Raw genomic sequence first — 21,408 nt, forward strand, 5'->3', positions numbered from 1 at the left:
TATAATGTGAAACATATTTTTTAGAAAAATTAGTTAAATCGGTCCGACGATTCTCAGGTAATACCCTGACGAAGAAACAGCTTTTAATTTTTATTTATATATGGATTATTCTATCCAATTACAAATATAAAATAATATTTAGAAATGGATATATGTATTCTGAAAGAAAGCGGCAGCTTTTTTAATAAACGATTGTTTCTGGTTTGTTTTAGTGAAACCGTTCGGTATGCGGTCATTATCGACGTGGACTGTGTGTTTCCTCTTGGGCTATTTAGTCGGAACGGTTAGCCCTGGACCAGCTTGTCGGATCAGCGAATTTCCCTGTCACAACGGACACTGCATCCGACTAGATCGATATTGCGATGGTACCGACAACTGCGGTGACAAGTCCGACGAACCCATGTTTTGTACAGGTCAGTGCTACAGCAACAACTGCTTTTGATAAAAATTCAATTTTACATGATCGCCATTCATATTGAAAACCTACCTACTGCTTCGTTCTTTAATACAAACGGTAAGGGTATGTAGCATTACTGAATTATTTTTTTACGTATGTCAGGTAAGGCGGTATAATTTCCTGACATAGGCGAGTATTTTGTGAGCCACCGGCGAGTCCTTAAGTAACTTATAACTATAAATACAACATTGAAACACGCAAGGTTGAGAATGTTTTTATCAAAAGGAAATCATTTCTGTGCTTGCGCCAAGAAAATCAAATAAGGAAATAGAGAAATATGATGATAGGGCATCTTATGAGACGTGAAAAGCTAGTTAGGATATAGATATTAGAAGTAGAACTAGAAGTAAAAAGAAACATAGGGAGATCTAGAGATTTAGGTTAGATTAATGTGGAATGTTGTGGTTTTCGGGAAATGCAAAGATTGAGCAAGGATAGGAAGAAGTGTCATTCACATTAAACCCACCAACAGTAAGTAGGTAGTGTCACTAAATTAGTGGATCAGGCGAAGCGGTACATATAGTTTCCTTACATAGGCGAGCACTTTGTGAGCCACCGGCGAGTCTTTAAATGACTTTAGGTATTTTAATTTAAAATATAGGTTACATGGTAATATAATTGTGAATAGTACAAGGTTGAATCCCTTTTAACAAAATGAAATCACTCCTGTAATCGCGCTATGTTGTAGTTTTCGGGAAATGCCAAGATTTGCTCAGGATAGAAAGGAGTAGAAGTATGTCATTCGTATTGAACCTACCAACAGTAAATATGTGGAGCCACTAGTGAGTACCTATAGTTTCCTCACTTAGGCGAGCACTTTGTGAGCCGCCGGCGAGTCTTTAAATGACCTTAGGTAGTTTAATTTAAAATGCAGATTACATGGTAATCTAACAGTAAATAGTGCAAGTGTTGAATCTCTTTTAACAAAATGAAATCACTTCTGTACTCGCGCTATGTTGTAGTTTTCGGGAAATGCCAAGATTTCCTTAGGATAGAAAGGAGTAGAATAAGTATGTCATTCATATTGAACCAGTAAGTATGTGGAGCTACTAAATTAGTGAACTACGCGTGGCGGTACCTTTAGATTCCTCGAATAGGCGAGCAGTTTGTGAGCCACAGGCGAGTCCTTAAATGATATACGGTATTTTAATATAGTATACAAAACGATCCAAACAGTTATGTGTACGGTAGTCCAAATTAGGATGGTATTTTAATGACGCTGTGTGTATATTTTGCAATAGTGAAAAGTAATAACAAACTATTGAAAGTGTTTGAAATATCGATTAAGGGGTAACAATAGCCGATGAGGAAAATTTCCCGCAGGTACTGACGTCGCGGTCAATTATCCTGAAGGATTCTATTCAAGTGTAGCTTGAAATATGAACGTTACGAATGTTACCCGATCCTTTTGTACATTGATTCTGACAGGAACCCACGAACAATACGTAGCAACTTCAGCGATAGACCGCGTATTCTCTTCACTTCTCTCCCGTTGCATTTCACTTTATTCGTTTTCTCCTGTAGCTTCCTGTCTGGAAGAAATGGGTCACGTAGAATAATATTTAACGTGAAATAATACAGCACGTTCGTATATAGATGTGTATGTGTGTGCATTGTAGGTAACATTCCGGCGTATTACAATACATACAAATGCAAAATAACCGGGATATCTTTGCTTCCACACTCAGTGATTGCATTATTACAGTGGGCTTTGGTTTGGCGCCGCACCTCGCCGCACTGATGTATGCTGGCACCTAATGAGCGATAAAGTGCTAGAGGATTTCTCTATCTACGCGATTGCGATTGCGATGGTGAACACTGTGTTATTTTCCTAAATAACCTCCATGTTAAATTCAGCCGACTGGCTACATGGATATTCAATTATGACTCTATCTCATGCAAACAGAATGTGCCGTTTAATGGTTGAAACGGCGCTACACAATGGATTTTACTATTATAACAGCTTCCCTGTGCCCTTGTTTATTTGCCATGTTCAGAGGCCACCGATGGAGGGGAATTTTTAATCACTAATGAATTTATCTAAGAACAACGGTTAATAGTCTAGTATTTATTCACATAAAGCTCATTACAAAAATATATCATCTGTGTAGCTGCTGTCGTCATTTTAATGTTCAATTTGTTTGTAATTACGTTGGTAAGCATATTGGTTGTTATTTGGCTCAATACCCTCGTTGTTAACTCGATCAGCTAAGTGGATAATTGCTCACTCAACGTTTGCTCACGCCGACTCATCAAAAGCTCGTTCTAGAAAAATGCCACTTGTACTACCCTCGCCCATTGAATTCTCCGTGTAAGTATGATTGCTCACACAGACTCATCAAAAGCTCGTTCTAGAAACATGCCACTTTACTACCCTCGCCCATTGAATTCTCCGTGTGAGTATGATTACTCACGCAGACTCATCAAAAGCTCGTTCTAGAAACATGCCACTTGTACTACCCTCGCCCATTGAATTCTCCGTGTGAGTATGATTGCTCACGCAGACTCATCAAAAGCTCGTTCTAGAAACATGCCATTTGTACTACCCTCGCCCATTGAATTCTCCGTGTGAGTATGATTGCTCACGCAGACTCATCAAAAGTTCGTTCTAGAAACATGCCATTTGTACTACCCTCGCCCATTGAATTCTCCGTGTGAGTATGATTACTCACGCAGACTCATCAAAAGCTCGTTCTAGAAACATGCCATTTGTACTACCCTCGCCCATTGAATTCTCCGTGTGAGTATGATTGCTCACGCAGACTCATCAAAAGCTCGTTCTAGAAACATGCCATTTGTACTACCCTCGCCCATTGAATTCTCCGTGTGAGTATGATTATTATGGTGAGCACGAAAGCCCTATATGTTTATTTTGTTAAGTAACATTCTTCTTGACCAGTTAGCTAGACGGACAGTTACTCATCATTTGCTCACGAAGACTCACCGAAGGCTCATTCTGATTTTGTTTCATAATGTGAAACAGTTTTCGCTTATTGTATTTAACTATTGAATCTTTACTTATTTCCCGCAATGAAGCAAAATTATTAACTTCACACAAACTTATTTACTGCAACTCGTTTTAAGAAATTAACGTAGATAAATTTTCACATTTTGTAATGATAATGACGACTGTGGAATTTATATTCGACACAAACGAATAAAGCAGCAAAGTTTTACTGTTATTACTCGTAATCGTGTATAACTATGCTAGCGATGAGTAGCAGTGTCATATGGCGTTTATTATCTCCAAGGAAACTTGTCCTCAAAGTTCATTCAAATCTCTCGGAATTTGTGCGGTGAAGTAACGACTTTCTTCTTCATTCTCCTTCAATTTCGTCAACTTTTAAACATGTGGAGCTTTAGAATCTCGCAAACTTTAAACAACAAGCGAAAAGTCCGAGTATAAAAATGATTTGATGAAATTCTTGGCATTTCTAAAATTCTTTAGTGACTTTTCTTTATGACACTAACGAGAATTTGAGAGCGTTTCTCATACAGCACCTAGAAAAAAAAAATGAATACAAGACGATTTAATTAAGGTATAACTTTTGTTGAAATAGAGTTTTAATTAGATGTTTATTAAGTGGACGTTGTAAAATGTGAAAGCGCCTGCCGACGTTTTAGGAGGCTGATTAGTTACAAGATTTATTAGCGCGGGAAGAAATTTGATTTAATCTAGAGTGAAAAGGTAGTCAAAAAGTCAAAATTACCGGCAGACAAAAACGAAATTAATCCATAAACCATCGCGCCCGTGTTTTTTAATGCGATCTTTTAAAAAGTTTAAATTGCTACGGGATCGTTGGGTTGTTGTTAGAAAATAAATGTCGCGGAAGTAATTTAAAAAGTTTCGACTGACCACTTTAAACCGTGGCCCCTTTTTAATGGAGTATTTGCGGGATAATGTCAACTGGAGGATCCCGGGTACCGCATAGTGCAAGTCGAGTCGCCCAGAAAGTTTTTGTTGTCGACCGACAGTTCTGGTACGTTCTACTTCTTCTTATTTTATTCTTCATCTTATGCTCTCGCGAATTCATCTTCGTCATCGGGAAACAACCGAGAGAATTTCCTTTTTTAAAAAGCGGTAAATTCTGTGACCACTTCCTCGACTGCCTACCTATCAACTAAGTTTAATTGAAAACTGGTGGTATTTGCACAACCATTTCACAGTTTTAGAACAAGAAGAAGTTCCACTAAAATTTGTTAGTTTACAACAAAATTGCTTAAAAAAATTTCCAGCAAGAATTCCAAAATGTTTCCCCATGCAAAGCTTATAAACTCTGTTCTCCTCATTTGAACATGCCACACTAATCTAATCGATAACTTGTTCATTACCTCAGTTTACTTCTACTTGTAAGATGTATGTTTCCAACTAACGAATCATATCTCAGAAGGTGTCCTTCCATTATATTTCTGCTTTTTCTTTATTGATTTCCATGGCGCCTCATGTTTTCCTACTATTTCTGATACCTCATCAGTCTCAGTTTGCTTCTGCTTCTAATATGCATGTTTCTAACTACCCCATCATGTCTCAGAAGGTGTCATTCCATCAAATTCCCACTTTTCTTTATTGATTTCTATAGCGCCCTCCGTTCTCTCACTATTTCCTATATCCTCATTTGAACATCCCACACTATTCTAATCTATAAGTTGTTTATTACCTCAGTGTATTTCTACTTGTAAGAGTGTGTCTCTAACTAACCCCTCATGTCTAAGGAATTTTCATCACATCGTATTTCTCCTTTTTCTTTATTGATTTCCATGGCGCCTCATATTTTCCTACTGTTTCTGATGTCCTCGTCAGTCTCATTTTGCTTCTGCTTCTAATATGCATGTTTCTAACTACCCCATCATGTCTTAGAAAGTGTTCTCCCATCACATTTCTCCTTTTTCTTTATTAATTTCCATGGCGCCACATGTTTTCAACCTTTTTCGTGATGTCCTTATTAGAACATCCTATAGTTATCTTATCTATAAGTCGTTCATTGCCTCATTTTACTTTTGCTTCTAATATGCATGTTTCTAACTACCCCATCATGTCTCAGGAGGTGTCCTCCCGTCATATCCATTTCCTTATTGAATTTCATTGCGCCCTCTGTTCTTCTACTAGGTCTAATACCTTGTCGTTGTAAACCTTCATTCTCTAGAGTACTTTGCTCTTCTCAAATGCTTCTTACTATTTATGTCTATCATTTACAAAAACTGAACAACATAAAAAATTGTCGGGAACCTCTATTCGATTTTATTAATTTGAAATTGTACTATTCTCGATTTTGTCAGAAATCATTAATTCAAAACACCAAAGACATTATTAGTGAAACATGTGGAACATGCAGTCGTTTGTGATTTAAGTAAGTAATTTATTTGCACCCTTGGGCTCTCGCGTTTCCATTGCGAATCTGCTTAGAGAATGGGCTTGAGCGCGTCAGTTCAATAATTGTAAATTGAATTTATGATTAATGTCCAATTTCGTGGATATATTACATCCGGTGGAAAAGTGTGGCGCAGCATCAACTTTTCTACCTGCTTGCTATCCGTGACTTTTTTTAATTAACTTGCGCGCGTGTGGGCATTACCTAGATCTATGGGAGAACACGGCAAGGCACACGTGGAACAAATGGCGTACGGTACACATTTTACGAGCTAGGATCTTTGGAAGAACCGCCGACACCGTTTGACTATTAAGGGCGAATACCGTTCCGTACGCCAGCACCAGCTAACGTATGTATGTACTCAACGTTCTGCATGTTTTAAATTCGGTTTTCTCGATTTCTCAGAGATTTACGACTTCAATTTCTCAACAGCGCCTATCGGGGTAGGCAGCCCTAACAAAATTAGATTATAGTTATCACCAGACAAGGAGATAACATCTTCTACCTACTATTTTTCAATCAATGCTCTCCTAAAAGCCTCGAATATTTGTACAGACTTTTTAAATATATTATGGTATTACTAAAAGCAACGTCTCCAAATCACTGCTTGTAACTTAATCCACTCCCAAAAGAAAGATTGTTAGTCTCCTCGGACGCTCCGTCTTGGATTGGCAGCCGTTTCTAATTCAGCTCCAACTTTCTGCCACCTCTTGGTGCAAAGATCTCAGAATTATTCGTATTGTGAATGCAAAAGGCATTAAAACTCAGGAAAATTAATCAACAATTGACTGAAGTCTATGAAGAATCATGTTAGGAGTGTCTACATATGGTGTATATCGAGTTTACTCCGGGAAACCCCCAATTCCTGGCGAGAGAGAATTAATCATGCTTGAAGATCGTAGGTTCACTCCTTATGATCTTTGTGTTTTACTTCTTGCGGTTTATCAAAGTTGAAAAAATTGAAAGATATGTGCAATGTGGGCCTCGCGAATGCTTACAGAAGACCAGTAAAGGTAACGCATTAACTTAACCCACGAATTTTCTCAAAGTTATGCAGATGGAAAGGACATACAACCTTTTGTGTTTGGCTGACGCGAGCAAGAAAACCTGGCTTATAGTGCAGATCTGCCACACAGTGACGACACTTAGTTTCTTAAGTTGAAAGCACATTTGACTTCAACCGCCGGCAATGGTAAGGTGACAGAAAGTGTCCAGCGTTTCCCCAACAACATGGAGCATACGCGTCTACAAAAGTGCATCGATCTAAACGGAATTCACGTCCAAGAATAGAGGAATCTTCAGTTTTTTCGTTTAATTTTAAAAAACTAGGATACTTACTACATTTCTGGGATTACCATCATCTATTTAATTTAACATTCATTGGAGCAATTGTTCCCTAGAATAATAAACATTTGTTGTATTGGCAAATGAGTTATTAACTAAATAGGAATTGCATTTTCGATGCCACGTGAGTGTACTATGGGCGTTGCGAGGATTTACTTGTTATAATCCACTGCTTAAGAGGCAATTACTGTTAACCTCACTCCGACTCCTGACGCCATGATATTATTAAAGCCAAATTGACCTTTATGTGTTCTCTAATTGCCTGTTAAATTCGAATTTCTACCAATTATCTACGGTGTACCAGAAACGTGATCCGAATTGAACCATGGTAGCTTAAGCCCTTCGAATCCTCGAAAATAATAGTAATAATTTATACATAAACTCTCTATAACGAAAGTAGAGAAATCGAGCTTTTTCTTTGACTCTGGAAGTCGCCAGTTTTCACCATTTAGTAAGTCAGACAACTCAGAATAAAAAATGGTTTTGTTATAGACAGGAATAATTACTTTGAAAAACTAATATATTTAGAACTTTTCCATCTTTCGTGTTTCAAACGAGATACAAAGTTCTTCCTGTTAGATGAACATATACCTGTACGAGATTCACATTGTACAAGAGCTCATTATGCATGGCATCGTTAATTTTCCTCTTTTGCATAACGTAATTCCACTTCTCGAATAAATGAAACTTGTTTCTGTAAAATTAACAAGAAGGAGTATTTTCTTCTTAATTTACCAACTGAGATGAAAACGAGGGTGCTGAACGCGGCGAGTCTTAAGTGAAATAAAAACATAAGAAACGAGTTAAAATTTTAATGTGAATATTAAGAAATTAAGAAACCCATAAATTCCAGCAATATCTATCACAAATTTCTGACGATTTAAGCCACAAAGAATTCTACAGAAGGAAACGTAAATTTTAGTCGAATTCCTCAGCATTTTATTAGATTACCAGCGGGTACCAAATGAATTAAACGAAATCGATAACACTCTCGAACATTCGAAAAAATTCTATTACAATTCGGAAAATTCTCATGCACAAAACATTAACACTAACACCTACCCCATCCTAAGTCCGCAGTATTATCTGCAGTGGGTGACAGAGAAAAATGCTGTAGTATGCGTAAATTCACTTATTGTTTTTATGACGTGTCATATACCCTGTGGGATTAAAACCTTCTGATAAGGGAATTTTATTGGACTTGTATGAGACATGCACGTGTAATGTTTTCATGAATTTTTATGTATGTTGGTGTGCAATATAAGGGTTAACTGGTAAGTGTATAAATAAAACGCTTGTCTAATAAATTCCTTCCTTTTTAGTATGTAACCGCACGTACTATGGAGATGTCGGCAAAACTTACGACCTGCAAGTGAACAAACCTCCGGAGACCAGGCTGCCCTTCCTCTGTCACTTAACCTTCACGGCCAACGGTCAAAACCATGGGGACATCGTCCAGGTAAGGTAACCAATCACGTATCACACACATGTCACATCCCTTAACGGACACTACAAAATCGAACCTTGCTCTCTCTATTTTTCGATTTTTATTTTGATATCCGGAACCGATTCGACCATCAGAAATTCTAACTTGAAAATATTCACCCTTCTGTTCGCAAAAGTAGCACACCTATGTACAATTGTCTTCCCCAGCTTTTTTCATGGGAGAGCTTGTCTAGTTTTTTATTTGAGTACTAATCGGAAAATATGTTTTTGCAAATGGCGTCTAAAATGTGGCCCCAGCGGGATATTATAAAAGAAAGAATAATTTTGTCGTATTTTTGTGATATAGCAGTATTAGCATCTAGCAAGGAGGAGTTGTAGATAGCTTTAAATAAAATAGAAGCGGTATTGACGAAATAGTACTGTATGAAAATAAATAAAAGTAAAACTAAAATGCTGGTATGCAAGGGAAGAAAAAGTAGGGAAAGAGCGAATATAAAGATAGGAGACGAAAAATTAGAAGAAGTGGCTGATTTTAGATATCTAGGAAGTCTCAGATAAGTCAGGACGGAAGGAGTAGTAGGGAGATAAAGCAGAGGATAGCGCAGGGTCGTGTCGCCTTTAATAAAAGAAGTCACGTCTATGCTCGCGAACGGTTAATTTAGAAATTCGAAAAAGGTTGTTAAAGGTGTATGTTTGGAACACGGCATTGTACGGGTGCGAAACATGGACAGTGGGCGCGACGGAAAAGAAAAGGTTAGAAGCGTTCGAAATGTGGTGTTATAGGCGAATGATGAGGATACCGTGGATAGAGGTTAGAAATGAAGAGGCATTAGAAGGAATAGGAGAACAGAGGACTCTATGGAAGTCGATAAGAAATAGACGAGATAGGTTGGTAGGACACCTTCTCAGGCATGAAGGTCTAGTCAGAGACATATTAGAGACAGAAACGTTAGTTAGGAGGGTAGAGGTAGACGTAGATTAGATTACTGTTCGCAAATAGTTAAGGACGTGGGATGTTCTAGTTTTAGGGAAATGCGAAGATTAGCTCAGGATAGGAAAGAGTGGAGGTGCGTGTCCAACCGGTCATAAGACTGACGACCTTATGATGATGATGATTCCGACTGGAAATAAACAATTGGAAACAATGGGTGGGTCTAAATGCCTCTATTCGAGTGTATAATTGGTTGCATATACATATAATACATTATAAGAAAGTTGTATGAATCACTGGCATCATCGAAATTTGAACGGGCTTAGCTAGTTAAGATTGTAATGTTTTATTTGATATTAAGAGAGGAATTGAGGTAGTAAGAGCGTTTTATTATTCAGTCGATGACCTCTTTTTGGCTTGCGCCCTTTGTAAACTGCCTATTCAGTCAAAAAGGTCCGTCGTTTACTTTATTTGCGCTCGTTAAGAGTTGGACTACTGCGAAGTCCCGTTCCCTTTTTCTTTTTTGGCAATTAAGAGGAAGATTTGTCAGTAAGTTTCTTCGGCCCAAAAGTGCTCCGTTCTGGAAACCTTTTCTTACACTTTTCTTGATGTGACTGATGGCGAGCAAAAACGCTCCATTTAAATCTAATTTACTGCCGTTCTCGTAAAAACTCCAACTCGAAGATATATTGACCATATATTAACACCATCGTTCTATTCTAATAACAGCCACTTTATTTTTATGCGATTTTTGAAAAGATCTCTACAATTGTTTATTGTTTATTGTCATATTTTAATTGTTAACTAACATTTTTTTCAAATTTATTGTTTAGGTTTGTCAGTTTTGAGTAATTCCTTTTGAACAAATTAATTAAACAATGATTCGCATATTTTAGTTTTTCAATTTGCAACTGAAAATGAGAAAAAAAAATACGTAAGTATTTTCGCTATCATTTAAGAAAAGAAAGAAACAATATCAAAGTTCTCTTTTCCTTTGTCACTAATTTTCACATTTCTTAAAAGCAAAAAAAGAAAACATTTTGAGCTGAAGTTATCTTTTTTGCAAATTTAAACTATTTATTTTATTTTCTATCGACTGTAGTTTCATATTGACTAAAACAATATCAAATATTCTTTTTTAATCACTTCCAAATTGTTTTTTCCTACGATTAAATCATTGGTATGATATTACTTATCGAAGTTAATCAATCTAATTATCTTTCAATGATTTAGATATTATTCATTACTATCTGAGTTTTATTTTCTTCTATGGGTTCGCTTTTAGTTTCAATTAGTTCATTTTTACTACAGTAAGTATCTATATTATCTAGTTTGTCCTTGATTTTCCGCGTTCGCGAATGGTGTAGTCTGATGAGCTTTAAGATAGTAAGTTTTATTAAATTAAAAATATCAGATTTTCTTTTTCAATTACTTCCAAATTGTTTCGTTTTACGATTAAATCTTTAGTTAGATATTATTTAATGAACTTAGTCAATTTGGTTATATCTCAATGATTATTCGGTACTCATGGAGCTTTATTTTCTTTATGGGTTCGCTTTTAGTTTCAGTCAGTTCACTTTCACTAGATATCTATAGTGCGTCGTCCTTGATTTTCCGTGGTCGCGAATGGTGTAATCGGGTGAGCTTTAAGATAAAGCTTTTATTTAATTTAATCGAATCAGACAAGCAGATATTTGTAGCAAACAGTTATTAACGTACATTATTTGTGTAACTAATCATAAGGAAGAAATGTTCGTCAAAAGCATTAAATACGATCCGTCACGTCGTCCATTGTGTCGTCGAGGAAAACAGCGATGACGTAAGTGTTTATCAAGTTTATATTTATTTTCAGGGTTTTGCGCATGTGTAAGAAACAAATTGCTATACAACTTCTTTGCCATATATAAGTACACTTTTTTAAAATCGATTCAAAACTTATTTATTTACTGTTTATACCTTAAGCGCTTAAGAGAGAGTTTAGAGTTTGAAATTAATCAAAGCTTATGAAAAGAAAAATTGCAGCTTTTCTTCGACGACATCGCCGATTTGCAGAATTGAGGTACAAATTCGTTGTTGTTTTTCTTTTTTTTTTTTTGGTTTACGAAGTTACGTACAATTTGTCAAAAGTTGTTCCAAGTCATCAGATTAAAACCGCGCGAAACTAAGTGGTGAGGGATGTTTGTTGGTTCGTCTCGTTTTTTATTTTGCTTTTTGAAAAACAGACAGGCATAAATCAAGCAGTTTAAAAACGGCAAAAATTCCGTGGACCGCGAGCAATCGAATGCTTTAAACTGACAGTTAAAAATGTGTATTTTTCACCATCTGTTCAACTTTTATCGCTCCGCTCCGGAGAAAAAAAAGTTTAGCACATTCGATCAATTTGGCAGTTAAAACGGTAGTGATAAGGGACGGAAGAGGCAGATTAAAGGCGAACAATAACATTTGGTGAAAAGTTTAGAGAAATGGCTTGGAATGCATCTAATGTGAAAGGGAAAAGCCGAAGAATTGTTGTTGATGTCCCCATCGAAAGAAACTGACTTTCACAAACGGATTAATTTTTTAATGGTTGACGCTGAAAGAAAATTATTTATTATCTTAGTATAAGAAACGTCTCTTCCATCGGACACCTGTCGCAATTTATTCAACATTCCTGGTGTTTCTAGAAAGTTTATCGCACGTGTTTTTGTTGTTGACCCTGATCAGTGGTACAAACACGCCGCCGTATAGATCGCCGCCTTTGGCATACGCTTATTACTTTGGTAAAATCCACCCCGTATAATATTATAAAGATATCTTCACCATCAGCTCAATCTTTCAGACATAATAGCAACATTTAGATTGTGGTTTCATAATAGCAGGTATTATTATTAATAATAACAGAGTAATGGTATTATAATCGTTTTTCCATTACGCGTCTGCTATCTGAGTAGGATCATTGCTCAAGGCAATGATGACAAGGAGAGTGTGTTTTTGCTTTTGCTTCACGCATTTTCCTTTTTGGCCAATTACTACTTTTGCTCCTCTACGCTGTAACGCTTCGGCCCATTTGTTCCCGTCAGAACGGGATACAGACCGCGTTTTAAATAATGTATCGCACGAACCCCTATCGTACAACCGAGCAGAGGGAAGTGAAAACAACAAATATAGCTATCTCCTTTATTACATTTGAGTATTCTGGTATACAGCAGGCAGGAGAAGCAGAAGCAGGAGAAGCACACTCTCCCCTAGGTTGTTATGTTATTGTTATCGACGCCACCATTCATGATGCACATAAGAAACGATTACATAAATAGGAACTGACCTATTAACAACTGATATTTCAAAATGTTACAGAATGTTCAAAAGTTTCGTAGAAAGTGTACCTAATTGGAAAATCCCATTGTAATTATCTTATTCATAAAACTAATGCCGAATGTCCACTTTTTTCTCATAGGGTAATAGCAGTTTGATTGGTTTTTAATTTTTAATGATTAACGATATCGCTAAAATTAATATTCCATTTGTAATTGTCTCCCTTTTAAGAAAATTAAATTGATACCTTTTTGTTCTTTCTTATCAGCTTATGCATAGTCAGTAAAAAGTACAAAATTATTCTGCCGATATTATCCGAAGGCAGTTTTAATGTGTTAATGTCCCTGACCCAAACGAGCGGTTGTAAAATCATCGGCAAGACGGTTCGACGCCGGCGTTGTCGTCGCGACGCTCCGCGTACATTTAGAACTGCTGGAAAGTTTCCTGTTTCTCTACCTGAACAGGCAAAATCCATGATTGATGACGACGCCACTTTCTGTCTGTCTTATAATTGCCCTCCTATTAATCATCGATAACGGCCTTCCAACCGTGCGATGCTCTATTTAGCCCCAGTTCCGTCACTCGGAGGCTAAAAATATACGTGTGTGCTCCCTAAGTATATGTTTCTACCATTATCTCCACCTTTATGAGTCAGTCGATCTATTCTCATCATTCCTTGTAGTTTTCCAACAGTGTTGAAATGCAACGATGTACATAATATCAAGAAAATATTATTGTTTGTTGGGTTCTGTAGGCATACGAGGTATGTTCCAGAAGTAATGAGACAACAATTGAAAACTTTACAGTTCAGTATTGTCACCTTCAAAACAATACCGTACTTTTGAGAAATAATATATTCATAAACGTTAAACCTAATATTATTAATTTATACTAATAGAGGATTACTTAACCTCGTACAATACGAAAGAAATAAGGATTCACAGACGAAGGACAAGTGTGGTTTTAAATGAAGTTTGCTTAATGACTCCGTGCTTATCTCTAGCGGTTTTCAACTGTGGCGTCAAATAGGTACCTTCCGGCACTATTTTTACCAAGATATCCAAAATCATTTAAAAACAAAAAGTGTTCCTAAAATCATTTCGAACTGAATGGCGTTTACTACGCTTTAAAAACTAATTATTCTGTAAAAATGTACATAGAATCTCATGGTATCATCAGTTTTTAAGTGCGGACTCAAATAGGTAAAATAGTTAAATTTATCCTGTGCACCTAGGTGCGGGCCAACCGTTGGTGAAAGAATTTTTGCGCTATCTTCAATAGTTCGCCAGATATGTTCTCTTAAATATTTAATTGTCGATTTCGAAGACAACAGTTTGCCACCACTTCCGACAGCCATAACTCCGAAACGGAACCTCGTAGGTGGGCGCTTTTGCTCTCGGCACAGAGCACAGTAGCCCTAGAAAATTTTGATAGTACCCCCATTGTGATCGGACCACTCAGTCCGGAAACAGGGCCCATCTTGTGGCCTCAGAAAAACACTGTAAAGAACAAAAAGTAAATTCCGCGAATTGGGTCGGCTCTGACGCGAACCAGGAGTGTCACAATTTAATAGTGCCTCCGTCGAAAACTTGCCGCATTCATTGCGCTTCGAACGAGCCCATTTTGGTACGGATCGGACGTACATCTGGGGAGCTATGGATTTTTAATCGCGGGCATGTTTGCGAGCGCACTGGTCCTAAAACTGACGTTTTGCGAGCTGTAGCTGGAAAACGGTACGACTTATCGGAAAAATTCTTTCACAGGCGGATGCCCCGTCTCAGTGCGAACGATATGGACCGTATACGGTCGCATTCGGTGTTGATAAAAAATTCAAAATTTTCGAAAATTTTTAATTTTTTTTTTCTTCGAAATTGAATTTTTCCTGTACACTTAGGTGCGGGCCAACCGTTGGTGAAAGAATTTTTGCGCTATCTTCAATAGTTCGCCAGATATGTTCTCTTAAATATTTAATTGTCGATTTCGAAGACAACAGTTTGCCACCACTTCCGACAGCCATAACTCCGAAACGGAACCTCGTAGGTGGGCGCTTTTGCTCTCGGCACAGAGCACAGTAGCCCTAGAAAATTTTGATAGTACCCCCATTGTGATCGGACCACTCAGTCCGGAAACAGGGCCCATCTTGTGGCCTCAGAAAAACACTGTAAAGAACAAAAAGTAAATTCCGCGAATTGGGTCGGCTCTGACGCGAACCAGGAGTGTCACAATTTAATAGTGCCTCCGTCGAAAACTTGCCGCATTCATTGCGCTTCGAACGAGCCCATTTTGGTACGGATCGGACGTACATCTGGGGAGCTATGGATTTTTAATCGCGGGCATGTTTGCGAGCGCACTGGTCCTAAAACTGACGTTTTGCGAGCTGTAGCTGGAAAACGGTACGACTTATCGGAAAAATTCTTTCACAGGCGGATGCCCCGTCTCAGTGCGAACGATATGGACCGTATACGGTCGCATTCGGTGTTGATAAAAAATTCAAAATTTTCGAAAATTTTTAATTTTTTTTTTCTTCGAAATTGAATTTTTCCTGTACACTTAGGTGCGGGCCAACCGTTGGTGAAAGAATTTTTGCGCTATCTTCAATAGTTCGCCAGATATGTTCTCTTAAATATTTAATTGTCGATTTCGAAGACAACAGTTTGCCACCACTTCCGACAGCCATAACTCCGAAACGGAACCTCGTAGGTGGGCGCTTTTGCTCTCGGCACAGAGCACAGTAGCCCTAGAAAATTTTGATAGTACCCCCATTGTGATCGGACCACTCAGTCCGGAAACAGGGCCCATCTTGTGGCCTCAGAAAAACACTGTAAAGAACAAAAAGTAAATTCCGCGAATTGGGTCGGCTCTGACGCGAACCAGGAGTGTCACAATTTAATAGTGCCTCCGTCGAAAACTTGCCGCATTCATTGCGCTTCGAACGAGCCCATTTTGGTACGGATCGGACGTACATCTGGGGAGCTATGGATTTTTAATCGCGGGCATGTTTGCGAGCGCACTGGTCCTAAAACTGACGTTTTGCGAGCTGTAGCTGGAAAACGGTACGACTTATCGGAAAAATTCTTTCACAGGCGGATGCCCCGTCTCAGTGCGAACGATATGGACCGTATACGGTCGCATTCGGTGTTGATAAAAAATTCAAAATTTTCGAAAATTTTTAATTTTTTTTTTCTTCGAAATTGAATTTTTCCTGTACACTTAGGTGCGGGCCAACCGTTGGTGAAAGAATTTTTGCGCTATCTTCAATAGTTCGCCAGATATGTTCTCTTAAATATTTAATTGTCGATTTCGAAGACAACAGTTTGCCACCACTTCCGACAGCCATAACTCCGAAACGGAACCTCGTAGGTGGGCGCTTTTACACTTTACGCAGAGCACACTGTCTCTAGAAAATTTTGAATGTACTGCCATTGAGATCGGACCACTCAGTCCGGAAGTAGGGGTCATCTTATGGCCTCAGAAAAACACTAAAACGAACAAAAAGCAAATTGCGCTGATTGAATCGGCTCTGATGCGCACCAGGAGTGTCAGGATTTAAATATTAGAGATTTCCCATCCGTTCTGAATGTTCTCTCAAAAATTGTATCTGTGTGCCTTTTTTTAAGTTCCCACTCATTGGTTTACGAGTTTAATTAATGATCAAAATGAGTTTTGTAAACATAATTGGTGTGGCTATCTCCTCTCATAATATAATATTCTGCAGCATGTTCACTAGTAAGTCGTCCAAATTAATGAATAGAAGGATTCTTTAGGGTTACTATCGTTGTCCAGAATATTATCATTTAATCGTAGTTTAAAGTAGAAGTCATCCATTATTATGGAAGATTTTTATGAGCTGTTTATGTTAGGAGAAGGCTATGGGGTTGGACATGGCTGATTCTAGTGCAATGCGAGCCAAATTCTCGTCTGATTGCATTTATGCAAAACGAAACAGTAGCGCGAATATTTTTGGTGACCTGTAACGACAGCAACGGCTTACACAAAGGTAGTAATAATTATAGAACAGCGCCGGCTGAAAATGGTGGGCGAAGGCGCCCACCCCAATACACACATGCATAAGCCCTCGTTTAGCCGTCGGTTGTGACCAGTTGGACACAATTAAATTGCATTGTTGTAATTCTCGTTATCTGATCGCGGTTATAATCGAACCTTTGTCCGCCGAGTACGCCAACTGGGAGCCACAATAAGCAATTAATTTCGTTTAGGCATTCTCAAAACTGGCCGATAACGGAATTATATTTAAGTTCTGACCTCGTTTGATGACCCTCTGCCAGTCCATTCCATGTAAGCGTGCATACGTGCCTGCTCGTTTAGCCAGGGTCGTAGCCGGGGTTATGCCAGGGCCGGCTGAAAATTTTGAGCTTGTCTCGCTTGCTTGAGTTTGTTGGGGATTTCTGTGTAGGGATGTCCTATGTTGACCTCTTTTAATTCTGTCTCAATATTCCGTGATCCATAATATGTCGAAAATATGTAGCTTCAGTAATTATATTTGCAACGATTTGCAATCAAACTTTAAAAATATTGCTAAATAATCAATTATTCCTACGTGATTTTGGATAGGTCGAGAATAGTATTAAGTTTCACATAAAAGAGCAATATTGGTGAGAAAAAGCTTTTTCTAACTTTCTTAATAGTTCCATTAATAGAATTGCAAACTTTACTGTATGTTGGGTTGTCTATACATATTATTACGAATTGTAGTTTAATTGTAAAAAAATATATGAACTAGCATTCCTATCTGCATTTACGTAAAGAAAATATAATTTAAAGTAGACAATTCACTCATCTACTTCAATAAAATCGAAGTTATAGGCAAATTATACCCTTTATTTTAAATCGTCCCGGCGCCTCCACCAAACTTTTCAATAAAATTTTCTAAATATGTTTTTAGTTGCTCGAAATATATATCCAACCAAAACATTAAAACACTTTAGCAGTAACTAAATGAAAAGTAAATAATTTAGCGGAATATGCATTAAACGTAGCTTTAAGCTATATTCATTATTACAATTGTTATTAATTTCATTTCGGAATGCACCGCAAAATATTTTTATTAAAAATACACATTTCGTTTTTCCGTGGATTTGGACTTGGAATAACAGGACGTAATTTATACATTTTTACCTGGTATTAATTTCTGTTATACAGATAGCATTCATTTAATATTTGTTCATTTAAAAAAGTTTCCGTTTTCATTTAATATTTGCTCCGAGATCGCGTTTCTGATTCATTTAAAAAAGTTCCCTCTTATTGTTTAAAAAGAAACCGTGTGATACAAAACATTTTAGGATTGCCGGCGGAGTGAAGGTGAATTGGTACATTTGAATAATTTTAAAGGGATGGAGCGTATTGAAATAAATTTGTATTTTATTTTTGAGGAGAGCATCGCGTGGCGTCGTTTTAAAGAAAGACTTGTCTTATTAATATTAAATTCTTAAGCATTTGCTTAAAACGAAGACTGTCTTCATTAATGAACTATTCACGAGTAGTCTGAAGAGATTTTAAAACTGCCGGCTCAACTTGATGAGAAACGGCCCTGCCGCAGATAATTTCTCGGAAGAAGATGCTTTTAACTTTATTTGTTTTTTCGGTTTTTGCTTTCTACTTTGTCTCGGTTCGTATTTTTTTTCTGTAGCAGGAGGTCTGCAGTTGCAAATGAACAAAAACTGCTAAGTAATTAACAAGCTCTAACAAGTATTCATGTCTTCGCTAAAACGAACTTGAAAAATAAAACAAAAAAAACTTTCTGAAACATGTCGAAGGGTGAGATATAATATATTTTCAAATATTAGTAACAAGTTGTCTTTAATCGGTTATAATTTTTGCATTCTAAATATATTTTTATCAAATAAAATATATAAACTGCATTTCCAGAAGCATCTTTATATTTCTCCTGAAACTTTAGAAAACAATTCCATGACAAGGTTCCGGTTTTTCTATAATTTAAAGCTACTCATATTTATTTTATTTCAGCTCATTTTCGACGAGTTCAAGGTGGGCCGCTACGAGTCTCAGGGTTTGGACGGATGTCCTGACGGCTACATGCAACTGAGCGAACTCGGTCGACCCTTTACGGGTGGCTCATGGTGCGGGGTGTCTTCCGGTCCCGCGGCGTATTACAGTGAAACGGCGACGGTCACCGCGAGCGTTAAACTTTTCGCGAATCCCCAGTCGCCTTTCCAGTTTCGGCTGCGGTTCCGGTTCGTGTCTCGCCGAGAGGCCATAGTTCGTTTCGGATCTCCCGCATCTCCCTTGGAACGGGGTCAAGTAGCTCCCGGAACCTACTGCACGCGACAGTTCGAAGAGTGCTACAGGAAAACGTGCAAATTACAATCACCCAATTATCCTGGGATGTATCCCAGGAACGTGTCCTGCTACTGGAGCTTGAGACAGAAGTTTGTTCCTACCTGTAAGCATGCAATGATAGCAGTACGTCAAGAGGCACCCCATAAAATGCACATGAAGAGATCCATAAACGTTCTGGGGCTTAATAAGACCGTCAGGGCTTTGAGAGCCTGGAGGGACTGCACGGGTGAGAGGGACCATCTTATCTTTTACGATGGTGGTTCCACAAATGACCCTGTTCTTGCAAAATATTGCGGAGGCGATTGGTTGCCGAGGGTAGTGTCCAGAGGTCCTGAGATGCTCGTGGCATTTCATTCGTCGCCCTTTAGTATTCCTCTCCACTCCCCTCCTTCGCAAAGTCCCCTGAGGGGTTTCGAATTAGACGTGGAAATCGTTTTCGTCGACTCGGACTCTTTGGATTTTTCTCACGAAGCTGCCGGGTGTAATTTCGAGTTGAACGCCACCGATCCTGACGGGGATGAAGTTTGGACTGGACGTGGCAGGAGAGGAGAGCTGTTGAGCACCCGTCATTCCCTACCGCCCAACACCACGTGCACTTACAGCTTCAAGGGGTTCCCCAACGACCTCGTTTGGATCAGTTTTGTGTCGTACAGCCAACGAGCTCTTCTTGTTGGGGAAAATGCTGCTCATGCCTTGCTGGGGAACGGAACAAGTGGAAATTGTGCGACCAAATTACGCGTCTGGGACGGAAAAGTGCTTCTGGAAGACAAATGTGACGAGCCTCCGCGATTATGCGATCACACAGCCCTCAGTAACGCCACCAGGTTCACGAGGCCGTGTTCGGATTCGGAAAGTTACATCTCCACCGGGAGAAACTTGGTGCTTCAACATCACACTGAAGACGGGACCGCATTACATCCGGCTTCGTTTAGACTGAGATACGAGTTCGTAGACGTTCGTTTCGAAGGGGAGTTGTGGCCGAGTAGAGAGAAAAAGGGCCCGTGCTATCGCGTCTTCCGAAAGCAACATGTAGGAGACGTGTTTGTTCCTCGAAATGTGTTCCTTTACGGGCGCGGTGGGGCGCGAAATTTGAATTGTGTGTACAGATTCGAAGCGGGACCCAGTGAACGTGTGAGGCTTATCGTAAATAACGCGTCTTTCGGCCTAGATCCCACCTGTGTCACCGGAATCGACGGTCATTCGGGAAGATCGGTTTGCGACCATCATCCGGATTCCCGCATAGCGGAATTGAGCGTTTGGGAGGTGCCGTGGCGAGATATTAAGCTTCCCAGGGGTTGCTTGTGCGACAACTCCAGTCTAGTGTCCAAGCCCATGGTGTTCCTCTCGTCCTCTCGAGCTTTAGAACTCCATTTCGTCGCGAATGACATGAACATTACCGAAGACTTCACGAACTTGTACTTTCACGCCACGTTCGAGCTCATACGGATGGTTGATTGTCCTCGGAAGCAAAAACTTTTGGGTGACGGGGGCGAAATTCGATTCACGAGTCCACCCGAACAAAGATCGGACTTACTATGTGCCGGTTTGCCGTGGATGATCGAAGCGCGTGCCAATAAAAGTTTGTTCATTCTTTCGTGGGGCGCTTTTCTCCCTCTTAAACTGAGACAGGACGAAGCCACGAGATGTCCTACTCAAAACAGGATCCTGATCTATTCGGGACGGCCACCTAAAGTTGTGAAAGCCCTCTGTCCTGCGGAACCTGGATCGCGTCCCTTAGCGGTCCACGTTTTCAGCGAGGAATGGTGGGGAGAGGGTGATTTACACACCCGATTGAAACCACCCAATTTCCTGATAGAGTGGGTCAGCCGGGAATCGGGAATCGCCGCACTTCACTGGCTGGAAATCTCTAGGCCCAGATCGTCTCTTTTGCAGCAGCTTCAGGTAAGGATAATATGTTAACATCTGTCTATCAAAAACTTTCAGATATTTTCGAGACGACTTGAATTGCCGAGGACTTGTCACCTTTCATGTGTCATTAATATCTCTTTTGATTTTGGAACAAGGGGATGATTAGAATGATGTTTCAAACGTATCTAAAGAGGGCTCTTTCAGATTAATTAATAAGATCGTTCAACTGGAAATGGGTTCATGGGGTTAAAATGGGTGATTTCAAAGTTAACTAACTCATGGACTTTTGATAATATCTCAGCTCATTTACGTATTAGGTACGGGATGAAAAATAGTTTCCTGAGGAAAGGTTGTTTTGCAGGGTTCCTCGAACTTGTTTGATA

At 38.9% G+C, this 21,408-nt stretch overlaps 1 protein-coding gene across 4 annotated transcripts in view; it reads left to right on the forward strand.

Moving 5' to 3' along the window:
* Positions 1-21,408, forward strand: part of LOC108736059 — a 174,944-nt gene that overhangs the window by 112,104 nt on the left and 41,432 nt on the right. For all 4 annotated transcript variants that reach the window (XM_025980759.1, XM_025980757.1, XM_018468337.1 and 1 more), the window contains 3 exons: positions 213-413; positions 8,493-8,629; positions 18,824-21,058. In XM_025980759.1, the coding sequence (XP_025836544.1) occupies positions 227-413; positions 8,493-8,629; positions 18,824-21,058 (2,559 nt within the window). In that variant the 5' untranslated portion in view covers positions 213-226. The remainder of the gene's footprint in view (positions 1-212; positions 414-8,492; positions 8,630-18,823; positions 21,059-21,408) is intronic.

This window comes from Agrilus planipennis, unplaced genomic scaffold (assembly GCF_000699045.2).
Source record: "Agrilus planipennis isolate EAB-ADULT unplaced genomic scaffold, Apla_2.0 scaffold8, whole genome shotgun sequence".
In the NCBI taxonomy this organism is placed as follows: Eukaryota; Metazoa; Arthropoda; class Insecta; order Coleoptera; family Buprestidae; genus Agrilus; species Agrilus planipennis.